We start from the raw sequence: 27983 nt of genomic DNA on the forward strand, positions 1-27983 counted from the left end.
TATAGACTTACTATTGCTAATTCTCCTCTTATTCATAAATGTTAGTATTGTGGATCTAAAACAATAACAGCTGACACAAAAACACAAAATGTGTCAGTGGACGGATGTGACATGGTTGTTACAGATCCAATCATACTGATGTTCTGCAGCCATGTCACCGTTTCCACAAATGATCCCTGTGCAAAAACTAGGATCAGAATTATTTATTGTACAGTTTATCATCATACTAAAGAGTAAATAACAATATAGAATTGTTATTTCTTTATAAAAATGCTTATTATTAGAAAACTGTTGATTTCAAAAGTGATGTGTGACATTCTTAATGTATGTATTGGCGTAACATAAGCAGGATGGATCAGCACCATACTCCATATTGAACCTGTAAAAATAGAACATGTGATATGTAGTATAGAATCTTGTAAGAAAGATTGGGGAAGCTAAAAGAATAGAATATTTGTTTTTCAGGTCAATTCAGTTCAAATATAACTTGGCCATTTGTGACATGAAAATATAACATTAATTGTGATGAAATTGGACATTTTTGACCTGAAAACATAGTTCATATGACCATCAACATGTTGCAACAGAACTGAAATCCTGTAAATTTGCATAACTTGCATTTACCAACACAAAGTTCCTTTGGGGATTCACTTATATTGGTTTCTTATGCACAAAGACACAAATAAGACCTCTAAGCACATTTTAGCTGCTATCAAAGTCTTGAAAAAGTGAGGCGACACTCTCCAAAGGTAATAAAAACTGCTTTGTGATATCAACATAGGAAGAAAACAGAATACAAGCATTGAACTTCATGCAGCTACATTCTCTTAAATTTCTAATATTTACTTATTTTTTTCTCTCAGAAAGAATGAACTCATTCTTATCATTCAGATCCACTGTTCTCCTGGTGTTTGGAATGTTAAATCTCACTAGAGCCTAAAAGGAACAGGTGCAGCCGATTGTCTTTAATTAGGAGATGTGACCACGCCCACTAAACACCATGTAAGGGTGGGTGTTGTGCCGTGTGCACACAGCAGACTTGGGGTCAGCAATTTCAGAGATTCCAACAAAAAAAGGGCAGTAAATGGAAATACTATTAAAGGAATGATATTTTGCTTTTTTTTTTAATGGAATTATACATTTTAAAATATTTCCCTGTGGTCTACATAAACTGTAAATGCTCGGCTTGGGTCTGAATTCTTCATTAATTCAACTCCACAGGTCCATCTTCAACCCTATTTCTGAGTAATGACACCAGAAAGGTCATTTTGAACGCTGGCCCTTTAAATCCAAATGAGCCACTTCACCCCATCCCACCCCCCCAGGTTGTTGGCTGTGCTGCTCTGTCCTGTACTTCAACCAACAACTGAACATTTTAAGTAATCGGCTCAAAGTTTGGACATATTTTCAGTATGGAGTACAACCGCTGCTGCTGACAAACAGTTATGTCGTACTCTGACAAATGTTCGTCAGAAGTCTTGACCTTATATGTGCAAATGTGACGTAACTATAGACAAAACAAATTAAACAGGAGTTAAAACAGGTTGTAGAAATCCACTAGATTTTTGCAAAAATGAATCTAAAGACGGCTTTGCAGCACCTGGAGGGTTCAAATTCAAACTTTTTACTTTTTTGTGTGTGAATTGAATTGAAACACATTTTTTTAATGACCAGACATAGTTTTTTTTACAAATAGCAAAAATGACCAAAAAAATTACAAAAAAACAAAACAAAAAAATCCATAACTTTTATTTTGTAGTGTATGTAAAATGACGGAAATGCTGAAGAATTCACATAGTGAAAAGCAGAAATCCACTGAAGGTGTTGTAGTTCATGGCATCATCATAGACCACCCTGTTGTGCAACAGCTCTACATACACACTATCCCCCGGCTCCAGGGCGATGACCACAGCGTTACTGCCCATGTCGTTAGCGTCAGACCCTGAGGTGTCCCACACAGATGTCAGACGGACGCCGTTCTTCATAAGACTCACAACAGAGTTTGGAACAGCGTTGAGGTTGTTGAACATTGAGAACCGGAAGAAGTACATTCCTTTCACCTTCGCAGTGAAAATACCTGACAACAAAGAGGGAGAGGCTGACATTAAATCACTTTATATCTCCTTTTCACTCTGTCTCTTCCGGTCTCCTTCACATGCACACACCTGTTGAAGGATTGTAGCCATTGTCCAAGTTGGAGAAGACCTTCTTATACTGCAGTGGGGTGTTAGTGGTGAAAGGTCCGATGTTTCCAGATCCAGATTCTCTGAGAGCTGCTGAAAACGCCACCTTAGGTGTGTCTGAAAGCATTAAACGACAAAAGACGTTCATTTATATCCTCCCACAATAATCCCCCTCATTATTACAAGCCACATGGTCTCTTTTAATGCAGTCAAAGTCATTCTAAATGAATGGAAAAAGGGTCTCCGAGTGTTTCTAGTTTCCCAAATGTTTTCATTCATTTTCTAGTTCATTTTCTCTCTTCACCAAAGTATTTCAACCACTTCTCTATGAAACAAAATATTAATAAAACATAGTGAAACAGTTGTAAAACTAAAAGAACTCGGAGAGCGCAGATCTCCGCCAAGGCAGATCAGTGGGCCCCCCCCATGCCCGCCCCCCCATCACCACCAAAATTTAATCATTTGTTCCTTGTGCCAGTATCAACATTTCCTGAAATTCTCATCTAAATCCGTCCATAAATTTTTGAGTTATTTTGAACACGGACAAACAAACAAACAAACTAGAAAAGCACTCAGAGAGCACAGACCTCCGCCAAGGCAGATTAGTGCCCCCACACCCCCCATCACCACCAAAATTTAATCATTTGTACCTTGTGCAAGTTTCAAGATTTCCTGAAATTTTGATCCAAATCCTTCCATAACTTTTTGAGTTATCTTGCACACAGACAGACAGACAAACCAACGCCAGAAAACATAAACTCCTTGGCGAAGGTAGTAATAATAATAACTAGAAGCACTCAGAGAGCACAGACCTCCACCAAGGCAGATCAGTGCCCCCCCCCCCCCAATCACCATCAAAACTGAATCATTTGTTCCTTGTGCCAGTATCAACATTTCCTGAAATTTTCATCCAAATCCATCCATAACTTTTTGAGTTATCTTGCACACGGACCGACAAACAAACAGACAGACAAACCAACGCCAGTAAAAACATAACCTCCTTAGCGGAGGTAATAATAATAATAATAATAATAATAATAATAATAATAATAATAGTCATCATCATCATAATAAAAACATTTGTTACATTACCTGCATTGAGGCTCCTCAGCTCCAGGACTTCTTTTTCAGTGTTTTCCAGTTTAGTCTCCAGAAGTGTAACTTTTTCTACCAGGTTTGTAACTTTCTCCCCCAGTGCTCCAAGGTTTTGAGCCATGGAAACAAGGGAAGCATCTGAGCAGCCATCTGATCCTGGGCAATGTGCATTTTTGCTAACGTTTTCTACCTCTTGAGCTTTACATAGAACGAAGAGGCACATAAGAACCAGGAGTGTAATCTTCGTCATCCTTGTGGTTTTGAAGTCTCTTTCTGCCCATCTCAGATCCATCCCTCTTATTTTATACACAGTCTGACACTCTGAAAACCACACCTTTTCGCAACACTAAACACTACTTTTTTTTATTTAAAGACTTGGGAAACCGGTCCATCAGGTGATTTATGATAAATGGTCATGTACTTTTTGCAGCCTGACCTCTAAAAGTCAAAGTGTTGCACAATGAAAGTTAATCAGTTGTAAATAATAATGTTTTTTTCAAACTTACACAATGTGTTGACATTTGACAAAGTCTTCAGTTCATTTGCTGAGGGTTCAAAACAAGTGACTCTTACTGTGACTCACATCCATGCTATGCTGCTCAAGTGTTCATCAAATAGTATAAATCATGAAATAACTTGACTAATGTATAAATACACACCATTTTATCCACTTGAACTGTATGAAGCTGTTTGAAAATTATTGATCATGGTTTGGCAAACACAAACATCAGTTCATCTGGTAGTGTTTGGAATTTTGCATCTGCGTTTTGATCATGCGGCCCATACATTTCCTTTCTCTTCTGTTTGCTTATGAATTAGCGAGTCAATAAATCTGTTCTGCTGTGCTGCTGGGAATTTCCACAAGCTGTTTTTCATGTATCATCATCCGGGTGCAGGTTATTCTAATAAGATCAACAGCTGTGTGGGAGTGGAGCATCTATGAGTCAGGTTGTGTAATTGTATAAAATCACCTTTGCTGCAAAATTTGGCCAGCACAGATAACAGGGGTATCTGATTTTAGAGCCACAACATTTAATAATAATAATAATAATAATAATAATAATAATAATAATAATAATACATTTTATTTATAAGCGCCTTTCAAGACACCCAAGGACACTGTACAACAAGATAAAACAAACAATCCATGAAATACAAAGAAATAAACAGATTAAAACAAATAATTACTATATATAGAAATGAAGTTGTAGAATGGAGAGTAGAGCTTATGGGGGATAGGCTATTCTGAAAAGGTGAGTTTTGAGTCTGGATTTGAATGTGGGGAGAGAGTCACAGTTACGGATGGATGGTGGGAGGGAGTTCCAGAGCTGAGGAGCAGAGCGGCTGAAGGCTCGGCCTCCCATGGTGCTGAGGCGGACAGGGGGCATGGTGAGGTGGATAGAGGAGGAGAACCTGAGGGAACGGACTGGAGTGGTGACATGGAGGAGGTCTGACAGGTACTGAGGAGCGAGATTGTGGATGGATTTAAATGTGTACAGGAGGAGTTTGAATTCAATTCTCTGTTTAACTGGGAGCCAGTGTAGTTCCTGGAGGATGGGGGTGATGTGGTGGTAGGAGGGGGTTTTGGTGATAATGCGGGCGGCAGAGTTGTGGACCAGTTGCAGCTTATGGAGGGACTTTTGGGGGAGACCGAATAGGAGGGAGTTACAGTAGTGTTACGCCCCGGCCTAGGGGTTCACCAGGGCGAACATAATATGCTCTACTTTTGTCCCCTCCCAGCTCCCAAGCACACAAGTCAGTTGAAAACTAAAGTTTACAATGTTTATTACAATTATTTTTTTCTAAACAACTAAGGAAGGGTTAGGGGAGGGAGCGGCTAAAACAACAAACAAAATATCTTCTTTCCAGTTTAAACTAAATTACCTACTCAAAATAAATGCACGAAATAAAATACAGCAAACTTGCCTAAACTTCCTAACCAAAAACAGGAGAAAAAGTGAAACAAAAAAGAGCCGACCTCCCCTACCAGAAAAGGGTTCGATTTACAAAAACTATTCTCAACTATATACAATCGAATTTTGCAGGAGCACGAAGACTGACGGTCACACACACGAACACGGGGTTGAAAGCTGGCAGGAGGCAAGAGCGAGCAAGGATGGAAGCTCCAGGGCCATTTTTAAAGGGGCCGGGTAATCACAATCCACCAATCAGCACCTGTGAGCAAACAGACACAAAAGGGGCACAGCACACCTACAGGACGGGGGAGAACACACACACACACACACACAATAAACAGAAAACACATACATATAAATAGACAAATTATGCCCCAGGGTCATAACAGTAGTCAAGGCAGGAGGTTACGAGACTGTGTACAAGAATAGAGGTGGTATGGGGGGTGAAGGATGGGCGGAGGCGGTTGATGTTGCGCAGGTGGAAATATGCAGACCAGGTGACGTTATTGATGTGGGATTTGAAACATAGTAGGCCATCGAGGATGACACCCAGACTTGATTTGACTTCCAAGCCTAACTTATCTGAAGGTTTTTACAAGTCTGTACAGGGTGTATAAAAGAAAACTATACATTTTGAAAAATTACCCCCAGTTTCACATTTGATAATTTTTGGAATTTTCTTTTATGGATGTCAGTAGGTAGGGGATTGGTGGATATTTGTCCAAATGTACAGACCCAGGTTTTCATGCATGAGTGAGCAGGGGCAAATTGTGCAATCCAAGTTAAAAAAATTGGTTTGCGCGAAGTAGCGGTGGGATTTAAATCCAATCAAAGGTCATGGGAGGGGACAATGGGCATTAGTGTGGTTCAGAAAATCCAACTTCATTGTAGTAACCAAGGCACCTTCTCAATTTGTTTGTTTCAATGAAATGTGTATCTATGCAAAATTTCTAAGTGATAAGGTGAAAAGAAGGCAGTGCTCAAGATGTCATCTTTCCTCTAACCATCCTACCTCGTCTTCTCCACAGTTCTTGTCTTTAGATCATTCACTATGGCATCCACACGACAAACTAATGAAATTTATTTGATTGGCTATGCTGACAGGGAGACTATTACAAGATACAAACAATTACCAACTGTAAAGCAAGTATTGCAGCGTTTCCACCACCATTTGGAGAGCAAATCCATCCGAAATGCCAGTCATGAGACAATTGACGAGCTCTTGGTTGTGTGGAAAAATGCATGTATTCCGACAACTCTGAAGAAACATGCCATTGAAAAGCTGGAGAAAGTACATGACAACTGGCTGAAAAACAAAGATCTGTAAGTATGAGTATACGCATTGTCGGTTTAGCCCTCTAAATATAAATATTTTATTACCTCCGCCAAGGAGGTTATGTTTTTGCCAGGGTTTGTTTGTTTGTTTGTTTGTTTGTCTGTCTGTTAGTGCGCAACATAACTCAAAAAGTTATGGACATATTTTGATGAAATTTTCAGGGTTTGTTGGAAATGGGATAAGGAAGAAATGATTAAATTTTGGTGGTGATCGGGGGTGGGGGGGCCCACGGGGGGGCCCATTTCCAACAAACCCTGAAAATTTCATCAAAATCTGTCCATAACTTTTTGAGTTATGTTGCGCACTAACAGACAGACAAACAGACAGACAGACAAACAAACAAACAAACCCTGGCAAAAACATAACCTCCTTGGCGTGGGGGGGGCCCACAGGGGGGGCCACTGATCAGCCTTGGCGGAGGTCTGCGCTCTCCGAGTGCTTCTAGTTTTAATTGTTTCCTTTTTTGCTTTGGATAATACAACTTAGCAAATGGTTATTTAATGTAGTTTGAGTCAGATTGACGCTCTTAGTTAATCATCTGAGAGAAAAGAAGTTCTCTAGAATTGTGATTATTTTTTATCACAATATGACAATATCGAAAATACATTGTGAGGTTGACCTATCTTGAGCACTGCCATTCACTGAATAGATCAACCTAAAACTTTGCAAAATAAAATAAAGTGACATTTGGAACAATTTGGGAAGGTGCCGAGACTTCTTTCATTGAATTTATTTTTTTCTCAAATTATTGGACCACCCTAATGGGCATCCATCTTGTTTTCCACAAAATTGTCAGGTTACAGCATTAACACTTTGGCCACCATGTTCATTTCATTTCTTTACCCATGGCAGCTGTTCCTGGCTTTTAAAGTTCAAAGTTAGGGTTAAGGTTAAAGGGTTAAGCTAACTTAGCCTGTCCTCAGTGACATTTTCAGGCCTAAACAAGTTGAATGAACTTTGAAAGGCGGGAACAGCTGCCTGGCACTTTTGTAGAAAACAAGATGGATGCCCATTGTTCCCTTCCATGGCCTTTGATTGGATTTAAATCCCACCGCTACTTCGCGCAAACCAGTTTTTACTTGTATTGCACAATTTGCCCCTGCTCACTAATGCATGAAAACCTGGGTCTATGAATTTGGACAAATATCCACCAATCCCCTACCTACTGACATCCATAAAAGAACATTCCAAAAAATTATCAAATGCGGAACTGGGGGTAATTTTTCAAAATGTATATATATATGTTTTTTTGATACACCCTGTATAGTCGCAATGGAATTTATATTTATCACTGGAATTGTGTGGCTTTTCCTTATGACAAAATTCAGTCTTTGTATGCTGAGCTGCAGTCATAGAAAAGAGGAAATTACTGTATATGAAGGGCCATATGGGACATTATTCAGAATTACCATTCACACACACGTGAAATGCAGTTGCACACACGCATATGAAATGCATTCACACGCATATGCCTTTCCACATGTGAATGCATTTTGTGTATGTGTGAATGATAAAATTATACCTACATAAGTAAAAGACAGAATAGAACTGTAACATTAGACCTCAATTACTGACATTTATCTGAGGAGGCATTTTAACCCTTTGATGCATGAATTATGATAACCTTAGTCAAGATTTTTTTCCTCAGTGTTTTTATTCCTCTTTAGGCATGAAAAAACAATGAGACTGATTTTTTTTTTTTTTTTTTAATTAACCTGTTTTTCATGGAGTTACAAACATGTCCACTCATTTGGACACCATATGTTTAATTTTTGAAGCAAAGAAACATGTATTTAAAATGTATCAGAAAGTGATATAGGGTCAAAATACAGTATGAAATTTAACTGATGGGAAATTTTTGAGACAATTTGACAGATTAGTGTTGCTAAATGAGCCACGTTTTAACTTTTAAATTTGTTTTTGCTTTAGTTGGTCCATAAGGGATTATCCAAAACAAGGAACTACTTTTATATTGAAATAAATGTTGGAATGGTAATCAATAAGTTTGCTCTCTGATGGACATCACTGTGTTTTGACCCTATACTGTGTGAAAACTATGAAACAAAAGCATTTTTGATGCAGCTCACCTGATGTTTTCTCACCTTTTATCATACTCTAATACTAGTTATTACTCACTTCATGGAGATAATATATTAAAAAAAAAAAACATTTTTAAGAAAACTGTTAGTTACAGTCTAATAACAATTAGCAATTTATTTACACTCAATCATATTACTGCAGATCAGGTTTATCAAGAACATAGTTACAGTAATGGTATGAATGTCAGTGTATTATGGGATGGTGCATAAACCCATTGTGTTGGCTGATATGCAACTAAAACAACAAAATCCATGAATATACAAGAGATCAGCTGTAGAATATCTGTCCACTGTAGTGACCAGAATGCATGAAAGGGTTAAAGATAGGAAAAAATACACTTAAACACAAATTTAATACAAGAATTTTTTATTCTACTGATAAAACATAGACAAGACTTACAGTAATAATCCTCATACATTTAACACTGAGCAAAAGTCACAGTCCCACACACTTACAAAACAACCATTCGTCCAGATTTATAAGTTGAAACTTCTTTTTTTCATAAAATAAATATATACCCGTATGTACACGAAGGTAAATAAATTAGTATGTGGTGTTTGTATAAATAATTGAAGTATATTCCATGTACACGTCAACCAGAATGTAAGATACGATTGAACGCAAAAAGAAGATCCAGTCTCCTGTAAAAGACAAACGTGGATGGAGAGGACGAGCGTTGTTCGGGTCTGAGTGGATGGGATCAGAAGTATGGCTGTTATGCTGAGCGCCTCCTCACAGACGCCCCCTGCTGGCTATTGTACAGTAGTGCGGCCCGAGACTCGAAGGCGTTGACCATCTGCTTGACCACTTCGTCAAAGAAGACGCTGGCCAGCTGAGAGTGAAGTAGAGACTTGAACTCGAAGGACACCTGTAGAAAACACAACCAATGCAGATGAGTCACAATACCAACAAATTATTACTAATTAGGGATGTAACGATATGAAAATTTCGTATCATGGTGATTGTGACCAAATTTATCAGGGTTATCATTATTATCGCAGTATTGTTGAAATTGTGCTCAAAATGTTCAAAAAGTACTAATACACACACTGAAATAATTTAACCAAGTTGTATTTTGAAAAAAAAAAAAAACAAACAACAACAACAACAACAAAAAACAAAAACAAATAGAATAATTGGCACATTGCACTTTCTCTTGGCAGAAAGGTTCAAGTATTAACCCTTTGTGGTCTGAGTCTATTTTGGGTGTTTTTCAGTACTTTCGATTTTGCCTTTATATACTATACAAACAAATGTTTACTATACCCATGTTTGGGATCTTTTTTTTTTCAGTACACCTTCATCTATATCATCTGCCTATTATTTTTTCACTTTAATCTACTATAAAAACACAAAAGGACAAAAAACACACAAAAAATATAAAAGCCAATTTGAAAAATGTATATAATTTATTGCATAAATAACACAAAGATGCTTAATGAACCTTTTCAAAGACTTTAAAAGTGAACATTGGTTCCAAATATTAGGTACAGAAAATCAAAATAGTAATAAATTTAAACTATACTCAAATATTTGACATAAAAGCAGATCTTTACATAGGCGTTTTCCCCAGGAAAGTGCGGTAATCAAAACAAATCAAACCTATTACAAATATAGGCTGAAATAAAGATATAACTGCACAGTCAGTCACCCCCATCTTCCCATCTGCTTAAATCTGTCAATATAGATCCTGAATTTGATGTGATGTTATTATCTTTGCTAAGCTGCCATATGTCAAATATTTGAGTATAGTTTTAATTTATTACAATTTCAATTTTATATACCTAATATTTGGAACCAATATTCACTTTTAAAGTCTTTGAAAAGGTTCATGAAGCATCTTTGTGTTATTTATGCAATAAATTATATACATTTTTCAAATCAGATTTTATATTTTTTTGTGTGTTTTTTTAGGTTAGAGTGAAAAAATAATAGATGAGACAGATGAGGTTGTGCTGAAAAAAAAAAAAAAGATACCAAACATGGGTAGAGCAAACATTTCTTTACATAGGATATAAAGACAAAATCTAAAGTACTCAAAAAATGGCCAAAATAGGCTCAAACCCCTAAGGCACAGGTGTCAAACATGCGGCCCGGGGGCCAAATCTGGCCCGCCAAATGTTCCGTTCCGGCCCACAGGATGAAAGTGCAAAAATTAACCTGAACATTCCAGGTTGTTAAAATCATTTTGGTTCAGGTTCCACATACAGACCAATGTGATCTCAAATAAAAATAACAACACAATAACCCATAAATATGACAACTACAAATGTTTTTTGTAAAAAATTATGTGGAAAAAATTTAAGTGGAAAAAAATAAGATTACACTGTGAAAATATTTACATTTACAAAACTATTCTTTCACAATAAAATGCAAATAAATACATACAAAAACCCAGAGATGAACAACCCGAAATGCACAGTTTTAACAATATTCTGCCTGTTACTAAGTGTTTGGTGCATTTATAGATCCACTGTGATCTATAGTTGTGTTAACCCTCTGGTATCCCGTCCAGCAAGGCCCTTACTAAGCACCAAGTGTGTCTATTTCGCACACTTGTGGAATAATGTAAAAAAAAAAATTTCATATAGTTTGTTTTTAATTCTTTTACACTTTTTTTCTATTTCATCAGCTTGAGCCGTAAATAAAAATACCAAATACTCAATAATTGTCACATTTTTTAACCCTTTAAATGCCGTGTTTGTAATGTAAACAAACCTTTTTTTTTTTATGCAAAAAACACAAAAAAAATATTTTTTTCAATATACTACATTAAAAGTGGATCACATATTATTTGATTTTTGCAGCCTGGCATATGTCAATGATTAACTCCAACATTGGTTAATTTGCATTATTATTTTTGGCTCTAGGTCAAATGTTCAAAAATACTCGCATCTGTCACCAAGTGTGCGTAAAATGCACACCTATAAATCAAACTATTAAATATTATTTATTGATTTATTTTTCTGCTCTAATTTGATTTTATTTTTGTAAATCAAGGTCAGCCCTATTCATACATATCAAATGGAAGAAATAGTGCGTTTTAGGCACACTTGGGAGACAGATGCTAGTCTTGTAATTTTCTTTTGTTTACAATGTGCAAATTTTAGTTGGTGGTCAGAATTTTTGAAGATCATGCAAAAATGAACAACTTTTGAATTCTAACCTTATTTAAACTGTGAAAAATAATATGAAGTTTTTTAAAACGAAGTGCAAAATGTGCCTAAAAGGCACACCCGGATACCGGAGGGTTAATAACACTGGTCAACAACAAATTTATTGTTTAAGTTTTTTGAGCTGATTTAGGATCATTTTGGTGTGCTGAATCCAAAAATCACATTAATTTTGCTCAATCAGGTCAACTTTCTGAACTATGCTACATATTGGCTTTTTAACATTTTTGCTTACATTTATGGGCATTTTCACATCATATGATACAAAATTCTTTCATACTTCTTGCAATAAACGAGTTCTGAAGATTTTAATTTTTGGCAATTTATGATTAATGGTTTTTTTAATATTACAGGTGAATGAAATGGCTTTGACTAGAAGATCTTACAAAAATAAGCCTGACGTATTCTGCTACATCTGCGGTGAATACACCATTGTACCTAACAGGAATCCTGTTAGAAAAGGATTTTTTTTCCTCTTAAAACCTATTTTGGGTGAGAACTGTATAAAAAAATCAACTGATAAAGTCACAAAAATGTAATCAATTTTGTGAGAAGATCAAATTTTTCAAAATCAAATTAGCAAAAAAACCTGACCTGATTGAGAAAAACAGATGTCATTTTTGGATTTAGCGGTGCAAAATGGTCCTAATTCAGTTGGAAAAACCTAGACAACTTGCAAAAAACATTTTTTTGTAACCCAGTGTAATAAGAGATGCAATATTGTAGAAATTGTTCAAATTTTAGTTCCAAATTCCAAAATTTTAACAATATTCTGCCTGTTACCAAATGTTTATGTAACATTGTGTGTAATGTACATGTATAAATAATAAGTCGAGACATAATATTGTTAAAATTGCACTAATTTTTCAAATGAAATTTCTGTTTTTTCAGGTTATTCACATCTTTTTTTGTAAAATGTAAATATTTTCGTAATGTAATTGAGGATTTTTTTTGTACTAAAATAAAAGGAAAAACTTGGATTTGTCATTATTTATAGGTTATTAAGTCATTATTTTACTGGTCTGGCCCACTTGAGATCAAATTGGGCTGAATATGGCCCCTGAACTAAAATGAGTTTGACACCCCTGCCCTACAGGTTAACAAAGTAAAAGTTGAAAAGTCTTTGGACGGTCAGACTCTGTTTCCTTCTCGTCTTGGTGAACATGTTCCATTGAAACCCAGTCACTTCCTTCCTGACCCTGAAGAACTCTGAGCCAACACTGAGGTCAGAGTCCTGTCAGCAGCTCTTTAACACTGTTCCCTGCTACTACAGCTATTTCAGGCGTCTAAGAACACCGACGTGGTACTACTGACTAATTTTAGAGCATAATGAGATTTTACTCAACACTTCCTCTACGCCTTAATCCATTCACAAGAGTACAGCAGCGAAGACGGGCAATTAGTCTCTTCTTTAGCAACTTGATCAATGGAGCCCCATGGGAAAAATTACCTTGTTATAATGACCGAGTCTGTTCATTTCATTAATTCTCTCTTATCTTAATTCCCTTCGGTGTAATTGTATTTGCAGTGTAGATTTTAATTCCCTTCACACATCTCATATGCTAGGGGTGTCAAATATTCAGCCTGCGGTCCAAAACTGGCCTGACAAACCCAACCCAGGGGGAAAATATACAAAGTGCAAGTAAAATAATAGCATAATAACCTATAAATAATGACAACCTTTTTTGTTTTAGTGTGCAAAAAGTAAAATTATGTGATGAAAATGTTAGATTTATGAAGTAACCTTTCACAAAAATTTTGAATAATCTAAACAAACATGAACAACCTGAACTTTATTAAGAAAAATAAGTGGAATTTTAACAGTATTATGGCTGTTATTAAATATTTTGTGTCTTTGTAGAGCTGCAAGTTGTAACGCAAATGTGTAAATGAGAAGCTGAGTATAATAATGTTAAAATTACACTAAAACACATATAAAGAATGTATAGTTATTATTAATAGGCTATTAGATTATTATTTTAATAGTCTGGCCCACTTGAGATCAAATTGGTCTGTATGTGGCCCCTGAACTAAAATGAGTTTGACACTCTTGTTATATATGTGCAATGAGTATATAAAAAAAAAAATAATAATAATCTGTCCTGCAATAACAATCCAATATTTGTAAAAAAAAAAAAAAAAAAAAAAAAAAAAAGCACTATTTTTATATAGACCTAGTTCATAGGAATACATACTGTTTTACATAGATATACATACTGTTATTCATGGTATTACAATACTGTTAATATTGTTCATAGATATGCATATTGTTACATACTATTAATTGTGCCTGTTCATATGTTATCCAGGTTTTTTTTTTGTTTGTTTTTTTTTAATTCTACTACACTCTACTCTTATGTTAACTTGTTAAATTGTAAATTTCTTATTATATTTCCTTTTTTTTGTATTTTTATATTTGTTCTACTCTTATTTCTGTAGCACTGGTAGCGTTAATTCCATTATACACACACTGACAATTAAGGCTATTCTATTCTATTCTATTCTAAATAGTGTACTTACAAAGAAATCCACTTTGCAGGAGTCTGGTAGATCTTTGGCGCCGGGGGTGAACCTCCATATTGTTTCAAGATGGCTGAAGAGGGATCCATCATTACACACAGCCTGTTTCAACACAAACACCATTTATTTGTCCAAATCCTGTGCCAAAGCCTGGATCTTTCTTTTTTTATTATTATTTATTTGCACATACAAATATAAAATAAAACAAATACATGTACCTATCTCTCTTGGTAGAGAGGAGGGTACGAAAATGTGCAGGTGAGGTCGGAAACCCAAAAGGCTTATAGAATGACCTCACCATGACCGAGCTGTATTTAAACAAATTAAAAGAACATCATTTGCATACCTTCCATGAAGTAGAGGGATCATCTAGGATCATCTCATATCACTAGTCGCTTTTTTATTGACCATCAAATTGCGCAAATATAACTTGCGCATCAAAATTTACCTAATGGAAAAATGATAATTTCGCCAAAAGTCTCATTTTTCGATTAAAAGTTTTTGGGCTGGCAAGAGGTGGTTTTTTGACGTAGCGCAAATGGTATATCACGCAAAACTGCAATGGGAAGACCTTTTTTCACAACTAGAGTCAGGTGTAGGGCTGTGTATTCGCAAGAATGTGGCGATACGATACAAATCACAATACTAGGATCACGATACGATATATCACGATACTGTTGAAAAGGCAATTTTTTTTTTAGTGGTTTTGTTTCTTTTTTAAAAGATGATTTCCTCGAAGAATTGAATTACACCAGAAATCTGCACAAATACTAAACACATTTTTATTTGATCACAACAGAATCTAATGTTTTATCACAAAATGTTCCTGTGTTCAAACTGAAATGATGTTTTACAGACATTACAGTTTAAGATCCTGTTCAAATGTTCATATTCTATTAGTTCAGAACTAACATCAGAACAGCATTTTAGTTCAATCTCAACAAAGGAACTAACATTATTTAATAAGAGTGTTAAACAATAATAAATAAAATATAAACAAAACAAAAACAAAAAAAACAAAAATGAACCTCTACAATATCTGCATTTGAATAAATACCTAAAAATATCGATACAGTACTTTTTAATATCGATACAGTATTGTGAAGTGAAGTATTGCGATATATTGCAGAGCCGATATTTTCTTACACCCCTAGTCAGGTGAATTAAAAAAATCGGATGCTGACATACGTTACAACAAGCGAAAAAGAAGAAACATTTCGTGGTATGTGTGGACACACCAGGAAACCCGATCATTTTTTAATTTAGTACGAGATAGAGGGGTAATATATAATAATAATAATAATAATAATAATGAATACATCTGTAAATCAACACCATATTTATGGAATGACTTCTCATGTCATCTCGTGATAATAAATAAACAAATCATCGCATTTGTGATTTAAAGGAAAAACCGACATCACACACTTCTGGAAATATTGGTAAAGTTTTGCGCAGATGTCCAATGGAAAAGTGACTACTGTCAAACGTTTCAATGAACTGGGCATGGAAGGGGGGGGGGGGGGGGGGGGGGGGGGGGGGGCTAAGGCTTACCCTGACTTGGTGGTTTGGGACCATGGTGACTTCAGAGGTGTAGCGTTCTACAATAGGAGGAAAACCGATTTCAAGCTCTGCCCGGATGTCGCCATTTTGTGACTTCATGACCCGAGACTTCTTGCACCAGGGAACAAACTGCTGGTACTGGTCCACATTAGCCACCACGTTGTACATCTGCTCTGGAGTATACCTAAGCATGGAGATAACACATTACACTCCAGGTTTTCACTTTTTGACTTTATTGAGCAAACATTACATTTTTCAGTGAAATGGTGGCTAGTAATCGTATCGAATCATACCCTATTGTCCGGCACTCGGCGTACTCCATTCGTCGGGTGTTGATGGGAGCGGCCAGGTTGATGAAGCTGCGGGTGGGGGTGATGGTGGGGGTGTCAGGGAAGAGGGGCAGACTGGGCCTCCTTGCTGCCAAAACACCACAGGAACTCAAATATCTAATACAGAAAAGGAATAATGAAGACATGATTTAAGTCCCTGGTCTGCAGGTCTGGTTTCTGAGTCTGATTTACACTGATGATAGTGTGAAATAGTTCTAGATTCATTTTAAAACTCTGACAGAGCAAAGACGGACGCCACAGTCTAGGGCAGGGGTGTCAAATATATGATTTGTGGGCCTAAACTGGCCTGCAAAATGGTCAAATCTGGCCCCAAATGCAAAAATTACACTGATGATATAAACCACAGGTGTCAAACATGCGGCCCGGGGGCCAAATCTGGCCCGCCAAAGGGTCCAGTCCGGCCCTTGGGATGAATTTGTGAAATGCAAAAATTACACTAAGCTATTAACAATCCTTTTAGTTCAGGTTCCACATTCAGACCAATTCAATCTAAGGTAGGTCATAATAACATATAAATACTCACAACTCCAATTTTTTCTCTTTGTAAATGTAAATGTTTTCATGTATTTACACTAAAACAGGGGCCTCAAACATGTGGCCCGGGGGCCAAATGCATCCCACCAAAGGTTCCAATCTGGCCCGTTGGATGTTTTTGCAAAGTGCAAAAATTCCACAGTCTTGAATTGAATTAAGCAAAAAAAAAAAAAATAGCTTGAATTAAGGAAAAAATGTTGAATTAAGCAAAAAAAAATCTTCAATTAAGTAAAAAAAATCTTGAATTAAGCAAAAAATCTTACATTTAGCAAAAAAATCTTGAATTAAGCAAAAAAAAAAATCTTGAATTAAGCAAAAAAAATCTTGAATTAAGCAAAAAAATCTTGAGTTAACAACTTCAATTTTTTTAAAATTTGTTTTAGTGCAAAAAATAACATTAAATTATGAAAATATTTACATTTACAAACTATCCCGTAATAATAAAACATGAATAACCTGAACAAATATGAACAACCTGAAATGTCTAAAAAAAAAAAAAATTAAGTACAATTTGAACAATTTTCTGCCTGTTACTAAGTATTTAGTGTCTTTGTAGATCTGATCCATAATGCACATATAGAAATTATAAGTTGAGGCAGAATATTGTTAAAATTGCACTGATTTTTCTTAAGAATTTTCAGTTTTTTCCAGGTTATTCACATCTTTTTTGTTTGGATAGTTTATAAAAGTATTTTCATAATTTAATGTTTTTTTTTTCTTTACACTAAAACAAAGACAAAAATTTGGAGTTGACATTATTTATATATTATTACATTATAACTTTGCTGGTTCAGCCAACTTCAGATCAAATTTATCCGAATGTAGCCCCTGAACTAAAATGAGTTTGACACCCCTGTTCTAATGCGTCAAAACCAGTTTATATACGTATTGGAAAAAGAAAAAATGCATAAAATGATTCTTTAATTTACTTTTATACCAGCTGTCTATCGTCTACTGCTGTTTAGAGTGGCTCAGGTCAGACATGTCACATGTCACATCACACTGGTAGGAATCTGTCATCGTGTGTTCTGTTATTCATTTTCGCATTTTTATTACTTTTCCTGTAGGAAAGCAAAACAGGGACCGGGACCATGGAGTTCCAGACTGGCTGTCCTGGACTAGCTGGTCCAGACCCTGGTCCAGAAGCCTGAACCTTTCACACATGTTTATTTATTTCCCTTTTAATCTCAAGGTACCTTGTTTTTGCGCACCTTTTGTTTTGTTACAATTTTTAATAAAAAAAAAATCTAACCTAATAATGTCTGTACATTTACAAGGCATCAAAATATGAGTAGAGTATAAGTACTTTTATAAGTAATATGCAGTCAAATAAACCCCATTTTCCTTGTCCACCCTGCTTGGGAACATATTGGGCTGTATGTGTTTGACAGTCCTGGTTGGAAATAATGTTAACGCTGCAGCTGTACATGCAAGAAAATGTGGACTAGTATTTATATCACCATTTAAAAAAATTATATAAAATGCAACATTTCTTGTCAGATACAACTACAAAAAGCTAAAGAATGCACAGGAACATATTATTAAACATGTGGTAACACCCTGGATGTATTTTATTTAATTTTCTACACTGAATCCATTACAGATTCACCTCATATGGCTTCGGAATCTGTACAGAATAAACACGCTCTGTTTGTTCAACCTTGGTTCGAAAGAGGAAAAACTTCTCATTTAAAAAAAAAAAATGGCGGAAACCTCAGGAAAAACCACATCAGAGGATCCCTCTTCCAGGAAGGACAGGACATTTTCCAAGAACAAAGGCTCTAACATCACCTGACATGATAGTCTCCATTTTCCTCATCTTTCACAGGGAGTGTCAATGACCTTTGATCCACTAATCCAGTCACATGCTTGAAAAACTCCTGTAAAGTGCATTTTTTTAAACATATTTTCAGTGCCATCACTTTTTCTTTTGGACATTCAGAGGTTTACTTGTGAAAAAGTATAATCTATTAAGAAACCATTTGTTTCACTGTTTGTTGCTCATACACATTTTTCATTATCATGATGAATAATCAAAATGTAAAGGGATTCAACAGGCATTTTTTGTGTATGTTTCGGGAATATGTTTTTAAGAGGGGATAGGAGACAACAATAATAAAATAAAACGTTTTAACTTGTGTGTCTTACATTTGGACATAAATCCACTCAATATATATAGCACAACTTTGGGAGGTAAGTAAAGTAAGTAGACAAAGACAGAAAGTAAAGTAAGAAAGTAAAAAAGAAAGTAAACAGATTATAAAACTATGAACCAGACTGGAACTTCAGGTTCTTCTGAATCAGATGAAACTAAGGCACATGATCTTATCAAATGCAAAAAAACAAATACAGTTAAGTCCATTTTATGTTTCTTTTTCTTTCAATTTCTTTTTCTTCTTTTTTTATGTATTTATTTTTGGTTCAGTCTTTTTTGAGGCTTAATGCTCTAATGCACAGGTGTCAAACATGCGGCCCAGGGGCCAATTCCGGCCCGCCAAAGGGTTCAGTCCGGCCCCTGGGATGAATTTGTGGAATGCAAAAATTACGCTGAAGATAATATCAATCAAGGATGTTAAAATCACTTTAGGTCATTTCAGTCTAAAGTGGATCAGACCAGTAAAAGACTATCATAATAACCTATAAATAATGAAAACTGTAAATTTGTCTCTTTGTTTTAGTGTAAAAAGAAGTAAAATTGCACAAAAATGTTCACATTTACAGACTATCCTTTTACAAAAAATGTTAATATCTGAAATGTCTTAAGAGAAGTATGTGGAATTTTAATAATATTCTCCCTTTTATTTAATGTTTTGTGTATTTGTAGAGCCACTGTGATCTCTAAGTTGTGATTCACATGTATAAATGATAAACTGAGGCATAATATTGTTAACATTGCACTTATTTTACTAACAAATTTTCAGGTTGTTCATATTTGTTCATGCTGTGTTCAAGTACTATTCGTAGATGTAAACATTTTAATTACAGAATGTACTTTTTTTTACTCAAAAGTTCTTATCCTATTATCTATATTATTTTACTGGTCCGGCCCACTTTAAATCATATTAGGCTGAATGTAGCCCCTGAACTAAAATGAGTTTGACACCCCTGTTCTAATGCGTCAAAACCAGTTTATATTTGTATTGGAAAAAGAAAAAAATGCATAAAATGATTCTTTAATTTACTTTTATACCAGCTGTCCATCGTCTACTGCTGTTTAGAGTGGCTCAGGTCAGACATGTCACATGTCACATCACACTAGTAGGAATCTGTCATCGTGTGTTCTGTTATTCATTTTAGCATTTTTATTACTTTTCCTGTACGAAAGCGAAACAGGGACCGGGACCATGGAGTTCCAGACTGGCTGTCCTGGACTAGCTGGTCCAGACCCTGGTCCAGAAGCCTGAACCTTTCACACGTGTTTATTTATTTCCCTTTTAATCTCAAGGTACCTTGTTTTTGTGCACCTTTTGTTTTGTTTCAATTTTTAATAAAAAAAAAAAAATCTAACCTAATAATACAAGGCATCAAAATATGAGTAGAGTATAAGTACTTTTATAAGTAATATGCAGTCAAATAAACCCCTTTAGCTCTATCAGCCTGCCCGCGGGCCGAAAAAATTATATTAATATTCATCTACTATAAAAATATAATAAATCAGAACAATGAATGTTCTTTTTCAACTTTTGCTCAAAGTTTAGACCCTAATGTTAATAAAAGTACATCAAAAGTGTATTTTAGTGCAAACTTTAATGTTCAAACATGATTTTTTATCTTTGTGGGGTGAAATATACGCTATTAAAAATCTCCAACACGAACAATTAATTTATGCATATCATCGTCAATCCAGCTGAAAAAAAAAAAACAGGCAAGGATAAAAAATTCCAATTTCTCTTTTAGTTTGTTACGGTTTACTCAGGCATAGTAATAGATACAATATTTTAGACAATGGGAATAGATTCTGTGAGGTCTCTAAATGTTCATAGACACCAAGAACATCCATATGAACCTTATTATTGTGAAGTAATTCTTCATTTACTTTGGGTAGGTCTTTTTAGGCGTTTTTCTCCTGAAAATATGGTCAGGGTTAAATAGGCATTTGAGTAAATCTGTCTGACTTTAGGGTTGAACCTGGAGTATATCTGTAAAACAATAGAAATGAAACACAACCATCCATCACATTTAAAGTTAGATGTAATTGAGTTTAAGGAATGAGAAGTTGAAAATACATGTTCTACCATTTTTAAACACAAATTAAGGATATGTAATGATGATTGCCTTCATTTAAAATGTATTCCAGATGGATTAAGTGATTCAACAACCAGTAAAACCCAACATGTCCAGTTACAGTACTGTGTCATTTTATTGAACTAGAGGTTAGTTTGTGAATGAACATGAACTGGACTACAGGTTCTGTTACTGCTCCTCATACATCATCAACCTGATTGGAATAAATTGCCCTGAACTTTGGCGTGTGGTGGAAACGCAATTACCAGGAACTTTTTTTTTTTTTTTTTACCCAAAATAAGTTCCTGGTAATAAAGTTCCTGGGCTTTTGGTGGAAAAGATCCTATTGATAACAGACCCTTCTCTCTCATTGGAATCTCAATGGCGGATCATTGCAGTGCAAACAGTCCGAATTCCTCCGCACATCGTTGCGTCTTTGCGCACATTTTCAGCGCTGGAAACTCATAAAGATCTAAAATATTTAATTCAAACATCAACTTCACTTATCATAAACACCTGAAAAGTTAGAAGTTACAGTACTTTGCTACTTTGGGGATGACTTTTCCATCTGCGCCTTTTGGAACAGACCCTGACCCCTCACCCACCTGATGTTTGGTCTTTTGGAGGTTCCACGCAGGGCTTTGGAGGAGTGGGCTTCAGTCAGCTCCAGAAGAGCCTTCAACAGGAGGGGGCTCGTCCTGTTGGCCATGATGAAGATGAAGATGAGGATAAAATGTTAAAAAAAAAAAAAAAAAAAAAAAAAAGTCTGTAGGAGAGAGAGGACGGCGGTGGATTCAGTCCCACGGATCCCACAGTCCGGCGTCTGTCCGCAACTACCCACAATGAAAGTCTTCTCCACGGTGTGAGAACCAGCGTGACGCACCGGTGGGAGGAGCCAGTTTGGACCAATCACAGACAGACAGACAGACAGAGACATCAGACAGGTTTAGGACAGGTACAAGGGTTAGGAAGGTGACGTCGAACTCCAAAGTAAATGCGTAATGGATGAATTAGATAGATAGATAGATAGATAGATAGATAGATAGATAGATAGATAGATAGATAGATAGATAGATAGATAGATAGATAGATAGATAGATAGATAGATAGATAGATAGATAGATAGATAGATAGATAGATAGATAGATAGATAGAGAAATAACAGTACATGAAGAGCCCGAAGAAAGAAAGCAGGAAAGAAAATCATACAAACTAAAACACTGTACATATACTGTATGTTTTCAAATCAACCTGGTCATAAACTCTGAATATACTGAAAATCAATCAGTCAATCAATAGACAAGTCATTCATTCATTCATTCATTCAATCAATCAATCAATCAGTCATTCATTCATTCAACCAATCAACCAATCAATCAATCAATCAATCAATCAATAATTCATTCATTCATTCATTCATCCATCCAATCATCCAATTGATTGATTGACGGATTGATTGAATGATTGATTGGTTGATTGATTGATTGATTGATAGGATGAATGAATGAATGAATTATTGATTGATTGATCAATTCATCCAATCAATCAATCAACCATCCATCCATTCATTCATTCATTCATTCATTCATTCATCCAACCAACCAACCAACCAACCAATCAATCAATCAATCATTTATTCATTCATCCAACCAACTAACCAACCCACCCACCAATCAATCAATCAATCAATCAATCAATCAATCAACCAAGCCACCCTCCAATCATTCATTCATTCATTCATTCATTCAATCAATCAACCAACCAATCATTCAATCATTAATTCAATCAATCAATCAATCAACCAAGCCACCCACCAGTCATTCATTCATTCATTCAATCAACCAACCAATCATTCAATCATTAATTCAATCAATCAATCAGTCAATCAATCAAACAGATGAATAAATGGATGAATAAATTGCCTGTGGTTTAGAGGTATGGAACAGATAAATAGAACTGAATGATCCACAGGAGAAACTAAAAGTTCATTTTTATGTTTTCATCCAAAAACTAAACACAGACAGGAGTCAGTCCAGTAGGATTGTGGAGTGGGAACATGATAGAATATATATGACGTGTCATCAAACCACATTCATGTTCCCAGTTAAAGGTGTATAATTTGTTAGTTTATTTCATAGGGGCAGTGCAAAGTGATGAGCATCAGGAATGAAAATGTGGAGATATAGAGAGAAAAAAGTTAAACGGATTAAATATGGGCCTTAAGCCACTGTTTTCAAAGAGTCTAACATGAAAGTGACATATAGGCCTACAGGAGTCACTATTTGTTTCACTCTTCTTTAGTCACTTTTATTTGATAACACATTTTTCACATTTTCATGATCAGCAATAAAAATAACAACCTATATTTTTTGTGTATGTTTTTCTGCATTTTTAAGGGGAGACAGAGAACAACATTAAAATAAAGGGTTTGAATGTGTTCGGCAAAGGTTACAGTACAATACAACTTTGAGAAGTGAATAATTAAAAAATAAATAAATAAAATAAAAATGTAGACATTACATGCAAATAAACACAGTATCTGCACAAAATAAAATTAAAAATCGAGAGATTAAAAATGTTGTTTCCAAGACAGCTGCCTAGACACTGATACAACTGTAAAAAAAAAAAATATATATACAATTAAATAAAATTAAATAAAAAAGTAGACATTACATATAAATAAGCACAGTATCTGTACAAAATAAAATAAAAAATCAAGAGATTAAAAATGTTGTTTCCAAGACAGCTGCATAGACACTAATACAACTGTAAAAAAAAAAAAAAAAAAAAAAAAGAAAGAAAGAAAGAAAGAAAGAAAGAAAGAAAGAAAAGAAAAGAAAAATTTAGACGTTGTATAATCATGTACACAGTATCTGTACAAAATTAAATAAAAATCAAGAGACTAAAAACCATTACCGGAGATTAAAAATGTTGTTTCCAAGACAAGATAGCTGCATAGACACTGATACAACTGTAAAAAATAAATTAATTAAAAAAAAAAAAAGAAAAAAAGAAAGAAAATAAAATAAAAATGTAGACATCACATATAAAATAAACACAGTATCTGTACAAAATAAAATTTAAAAAAAGGAGATTTAAAATGTTGTTTCCAAGACAGCTGCATAGACACTGATAAAAACTGTAAAAAAAAAAAAAAAAAGAAAGAAAGAAAGAAAGAAAGAAAGAAAGAAAGAAAGAAAGAAAGAAAGAAAGAAAGAAAGAAAGAAAGAAAGAAAGAAGAAAGAAAGAAAAGAAAAATTTAGGCATTACATAATCATGTACACAGTATCTGTACAAAATAAAAAATCATGAGATTAAAAACCATTACCAGAGATTAAAAATGTTGTTTCCAAGACAGCTGCATAGACACTGACATAACTGTGAAAAAAAAAAAAAAAAAAAGAAAAGAAAGAAAGAAAAGAAAAGAAAAATGTTGGCATTACGTATAAAATGAACACAGTATCTGTACAAAATAAAAGATAAAATCAAGTTAAATCCAGGCCATGTAACCCAAGACCACCTCCACAGTACTGGCTCTATCTAAAGGCTGACACTTCAGTCAGTGGTGTTGGATCCATTTCACACTTTAAGTGGGACACTTGATCGGGCAGGGATTTAAGAAGCTCCGTAAATCCTATCAAAGATAGACCAGAACAGTGAGTGGTGGATGTTCAGACAGGCCGGCTCAGCAGATAAAGGACTGGACCGAGGGGCTTAACGGTGTCAGGCTGATATAACAGTTACACAGTGAATGGCTGCGGCTCAAATTGGCCCTGGCTCAGTCTGAGGTCCCTGAACGAACAGATATAACTCACTTAACACAGCTGAAGGTTCCTCCTTTCATCTGTGCACAATATTCCAATGATTTAACTCAATAAGGACCCAGTGTGACTTTTGTATCAGCTCCAAAATGAATTTTTCTCTCTTTTTAACCTTTCCTAAGATATTACAGTGGTGGGCCGTCAGGGCCTGCAAGACCTTCTCTACTGGCCTAAAAAAATATCTGAATCACAGACTGATGTTAATTATATTTTGTCCATGAATACTTATTAAATAATTCCAAATGCTCTGTCTGCTTCCTTTCTTAGCTTTTCCCCTGGTTGTGCTGCTTCCACACATGTATTTTCATATTAAAGCATTTAACCAATCACATTTCAGCCATCATTTGTTGCCAGGCAGGCTCACAGTCACAGAAGTCTGCCTGGAGGCCTTCACAATCAGTTCTGGAGGCCCTCTATAGCAAAGCATAAGTGTTGATGACGCTGTTGCTTCAACCAGTCAGATTTTGAGTTGGTCACACCAGGGCCCTCCAGCAGGCGTATAACGTCAGCATATTCACACCCTGTGATTGGATAGTCAGAGAGCGGACTAGCCAAAGCTAGCAAACTACATCTGTAGCGAGCTGCACCAACAGGAATATAGATGTGTTGGTTTAACAGCTGTGCAGTCAAAACACAGCGGCTGAAGGAGGAGAAGAAATGGATTCGGATGCAGATTTATTGTCAAAGCCATTTTCAAGACGGACTTTTCCAGAAAAGCTGGACATTGTTCAGAAAGGTCGGACAATTCTGAAGCTAGCAAGCCAGTCACAACCAGGAAAAGGATTTGTCCGTCACTGTCACTGCACTAACTACGACCCGTACCCCTGGTACCCACACAGATAATCTGTACAACAGAGGAGTTGAACTCTTTTTGAGGAAAGAAAGGAGGATGGATTTTGTGAACAAATCAGAATTTTTGGTGAGTAAAATGTTGCTATTTTTCTAAATAATATTGCGAGTTAATGAGGTTATTATTGATGCCTCAGTCACAAATTTGGAACGATGGGTTCGTACGAATCTCCCGGTTCGTATGAGTTCTGGAGTTCGTAGACATTCATGGAGGCAGCAGTAGTTTCTAACACCCGTCTTATGAAGTCGGTACGGCTGCTGTTCAAAACACAAGAACATCTTGAGGCCGCCGTGAGAAAATGATGTGATTCTGAGTTATCTCTGCAGATTTGTTTCAAGTTTATTTTTCTGTTAATAACAGACTTTATTCTTTATATGTTCTGCACCGTGTATTTGAGACCAGTCATTCACTCCGTCTTGACAGTTTGTATTTGTACATATAATGGTCCATAAATTGTTTGCATAGTGTTCATAGCCATTCGTAACGGCATTTGTGACTGAGGCCTCATGTGTGTTGCAGCTGTAGCTGCAGTAGAAGGAGACTTGTGGACCCTGGGTTTGTTTATTCAGTAAAGGCATTTATTGTGGCTACACGAGTTATCTATCTGTGATGCAACGGCTCTTTGTACTGCATTTCTGCATAATAAGATGATTTTATAACCATAAAATAGTTATTAAAGGGTGGATTGATTCAGACGGAGCACTAATGAAGGCCTAGGTGTGAAATGCACGGTCCGCCACTGGATATTAATCACCTGTATTATACGTTATGCACCTGTCGTCAGGAGGATAACCATTGTTGACATAAGACTTGGACTGAATGCTTTGAACTGAGCGTATATTTTATCTTAAAGTCATTGTACTGATGTCACCAGTTTGTAAAGATGACACTGAACCAACATTTGACATTCACTTACGCTTGAAAAGTTCACTTAATTATTAACGTGACCCAAACTGTCATCATGTGGACACACCGTACAAAAGCTGTGTCAGAAGAACTTTTATATAAATAGTTTCTTGTCGCAACAGAAGAGGTCAAAGTTCATCTCCAGGCTTAGCTGCTAGAAAAACAGGATTTTTGTCCTCTTTCACAAACTTTCATGTTCTACCAAAACCAAACACTGCATCACCTTTAAGTCCCATTTTTCTCATAATATAAAAAATACAGAAATCACATTTAGTGTTACTCTGTAAACATTTGTAAAATATCTGTTGTAACGGCCAAATTAATTACTTGAATTACTGAAAGGTGACGGCTGGACTGGTGAGTTCACATCTAAATGATACTGTGTGATGAAATGAGTCAACAAGTTCAACACAAACATGTTGGTCATGTGATCAGCAGGTGACTAAAGGTGACCTGTCACAGTCACAGTGAATGTTGAAATAATTACTCCTCTTTAATTCTCTACCCACAATCACTGATTCCTACCAAACCCCTTAAGTATGGAGCCCCCTAAGGGACAAAGGGAGGAAAAAAATTATGGGTGGAAAAAAAAAGACGAAATCTCGCAAAGTGGGGTGGGGGAAATAGATGGATGTACAGTTCCTTTACTGCCAATCTCACATCCTCTTTCCTCACCTGTTGTCCACATTCTCTGCATTTCACGTACATCCATCTATACCCATGAAGCTGTCCAGAGTATTGCATTTGGTTCTGCACCCTGTAAAGCTTGAACCAATAAATCATTAACAGAAAATTCCAGTTCTTTGAAACTGGAGCCTTTATTGGTCCTTCTGAACAACCAAAAAATATTTTTCAAATATCATTTTCCATGTATGAGTTTCAATTTTGTATCATATTTGATACATCGGGTCTCAATGCTAAAATATTATCATTTTTGAACGAACAAAAACGTAATATAACACAAACATGTTTAACAAATTGATAATTCCATTTCAAAATCGGCAAAGTTCTGCCTCCTTCCTCATTAATGACAGTCTTGTAGTGTCACTAGAAAGGGCTCTGGTGAATGAATTCTTCCCCCCTGGTGGATTATCTGTGTATTGCATGTATCTAATTGTATACATCAGGTTTTTCAAGAAAAAAAATATCACACTGATCATGTAGAGGGCTTCAAAACTCATGTATCAAATATGATACGTTTGGCGTTATAGGGTTAATGAAATCAACCAGGACCACAAGATCGGAATATGCTTTGCGATGAGAAAGTTCTCTCTCGCTGAACAAACTTTAAGATGTCTCTCACTAACATCGAACTTGTATCTACTGCCAAGCACTGTTTTAATATATTTGAATTTTAGGCCCAGGTCAAAATTAAACTCAATAAACTTCTCCCACTGTGTTTTGTTTCTCAT

General features: G+C 35.6%; 2 protein-coding genes across 2 annotated transcripts; both read right to left on the bottom strand.

Moving 5' to 3' along the window:
* Window positions 1–1625: 1625 nt before the first annotated feature.
* On the bottom strand, window positions 1626–3565 carry LOC115424668 (complement C1q-like protein 2). The gene is made up of 3 exons (XM_030142047.1): window positions 3276–3565; window positions 2166–2300; window positions 1626–2077 (listed from the first exon to the last, which is right to left on the bottom strand). The coding sequence occupies exons 1-3, from the start codon at window positions 3526–3528 to the stop codon at window positions 1791–1793; spliced, it is 675 nt and encodes a 224-aa protein (XP_029997907.1). The 5' UTR covers window positions 3529–3565; the 3' UTR covers window positions 1626–1790.
* A 5414-nt stretch (window positions 3566–8979) lies between these two features.
* LOC115424669 (coenzyme Q-binding protein COQ10 homolog, mitochondrial) lies at window positions 8980–21813 on the bottom strand. Its single transcript, XM_030142048.1, has 5 exons — window positions 21600–21813; window positions 16180–16332; window positions 15878–16070; window positions 14324–14425; window positions 8980–9498 (listed from the first exon to the last, which is right to left on the bottom strand). Exons 1-5 carry the CDS (start codon window positions 21701–21703, stop codon window positions 9346–9348), a joined length of 705 nt encoding a protein of 234 aa, XP_029997908.1. The 5' UTR covers window positions 21704–21813; the 3' UTR covers window positions 8980–9345.
* Window positions 21814–27983: the final 6170 nt, after the last annotated feature.

Source organism: Sphaeramia orbicularis, chromosome 8 (genome assembly GCF_902148855.1).
Source record: "Sphaeramia orbicularis chromosome 8, fSphaOr1.1, whole genome shotgun sequence".
NCBI classification, from domain to species: Eukaryota; Metazoa; Chordata; class Actinopteri; order Kurtiformes; family Apogonidae; genus Sphaeramia; species Sphaeramia orbicularis.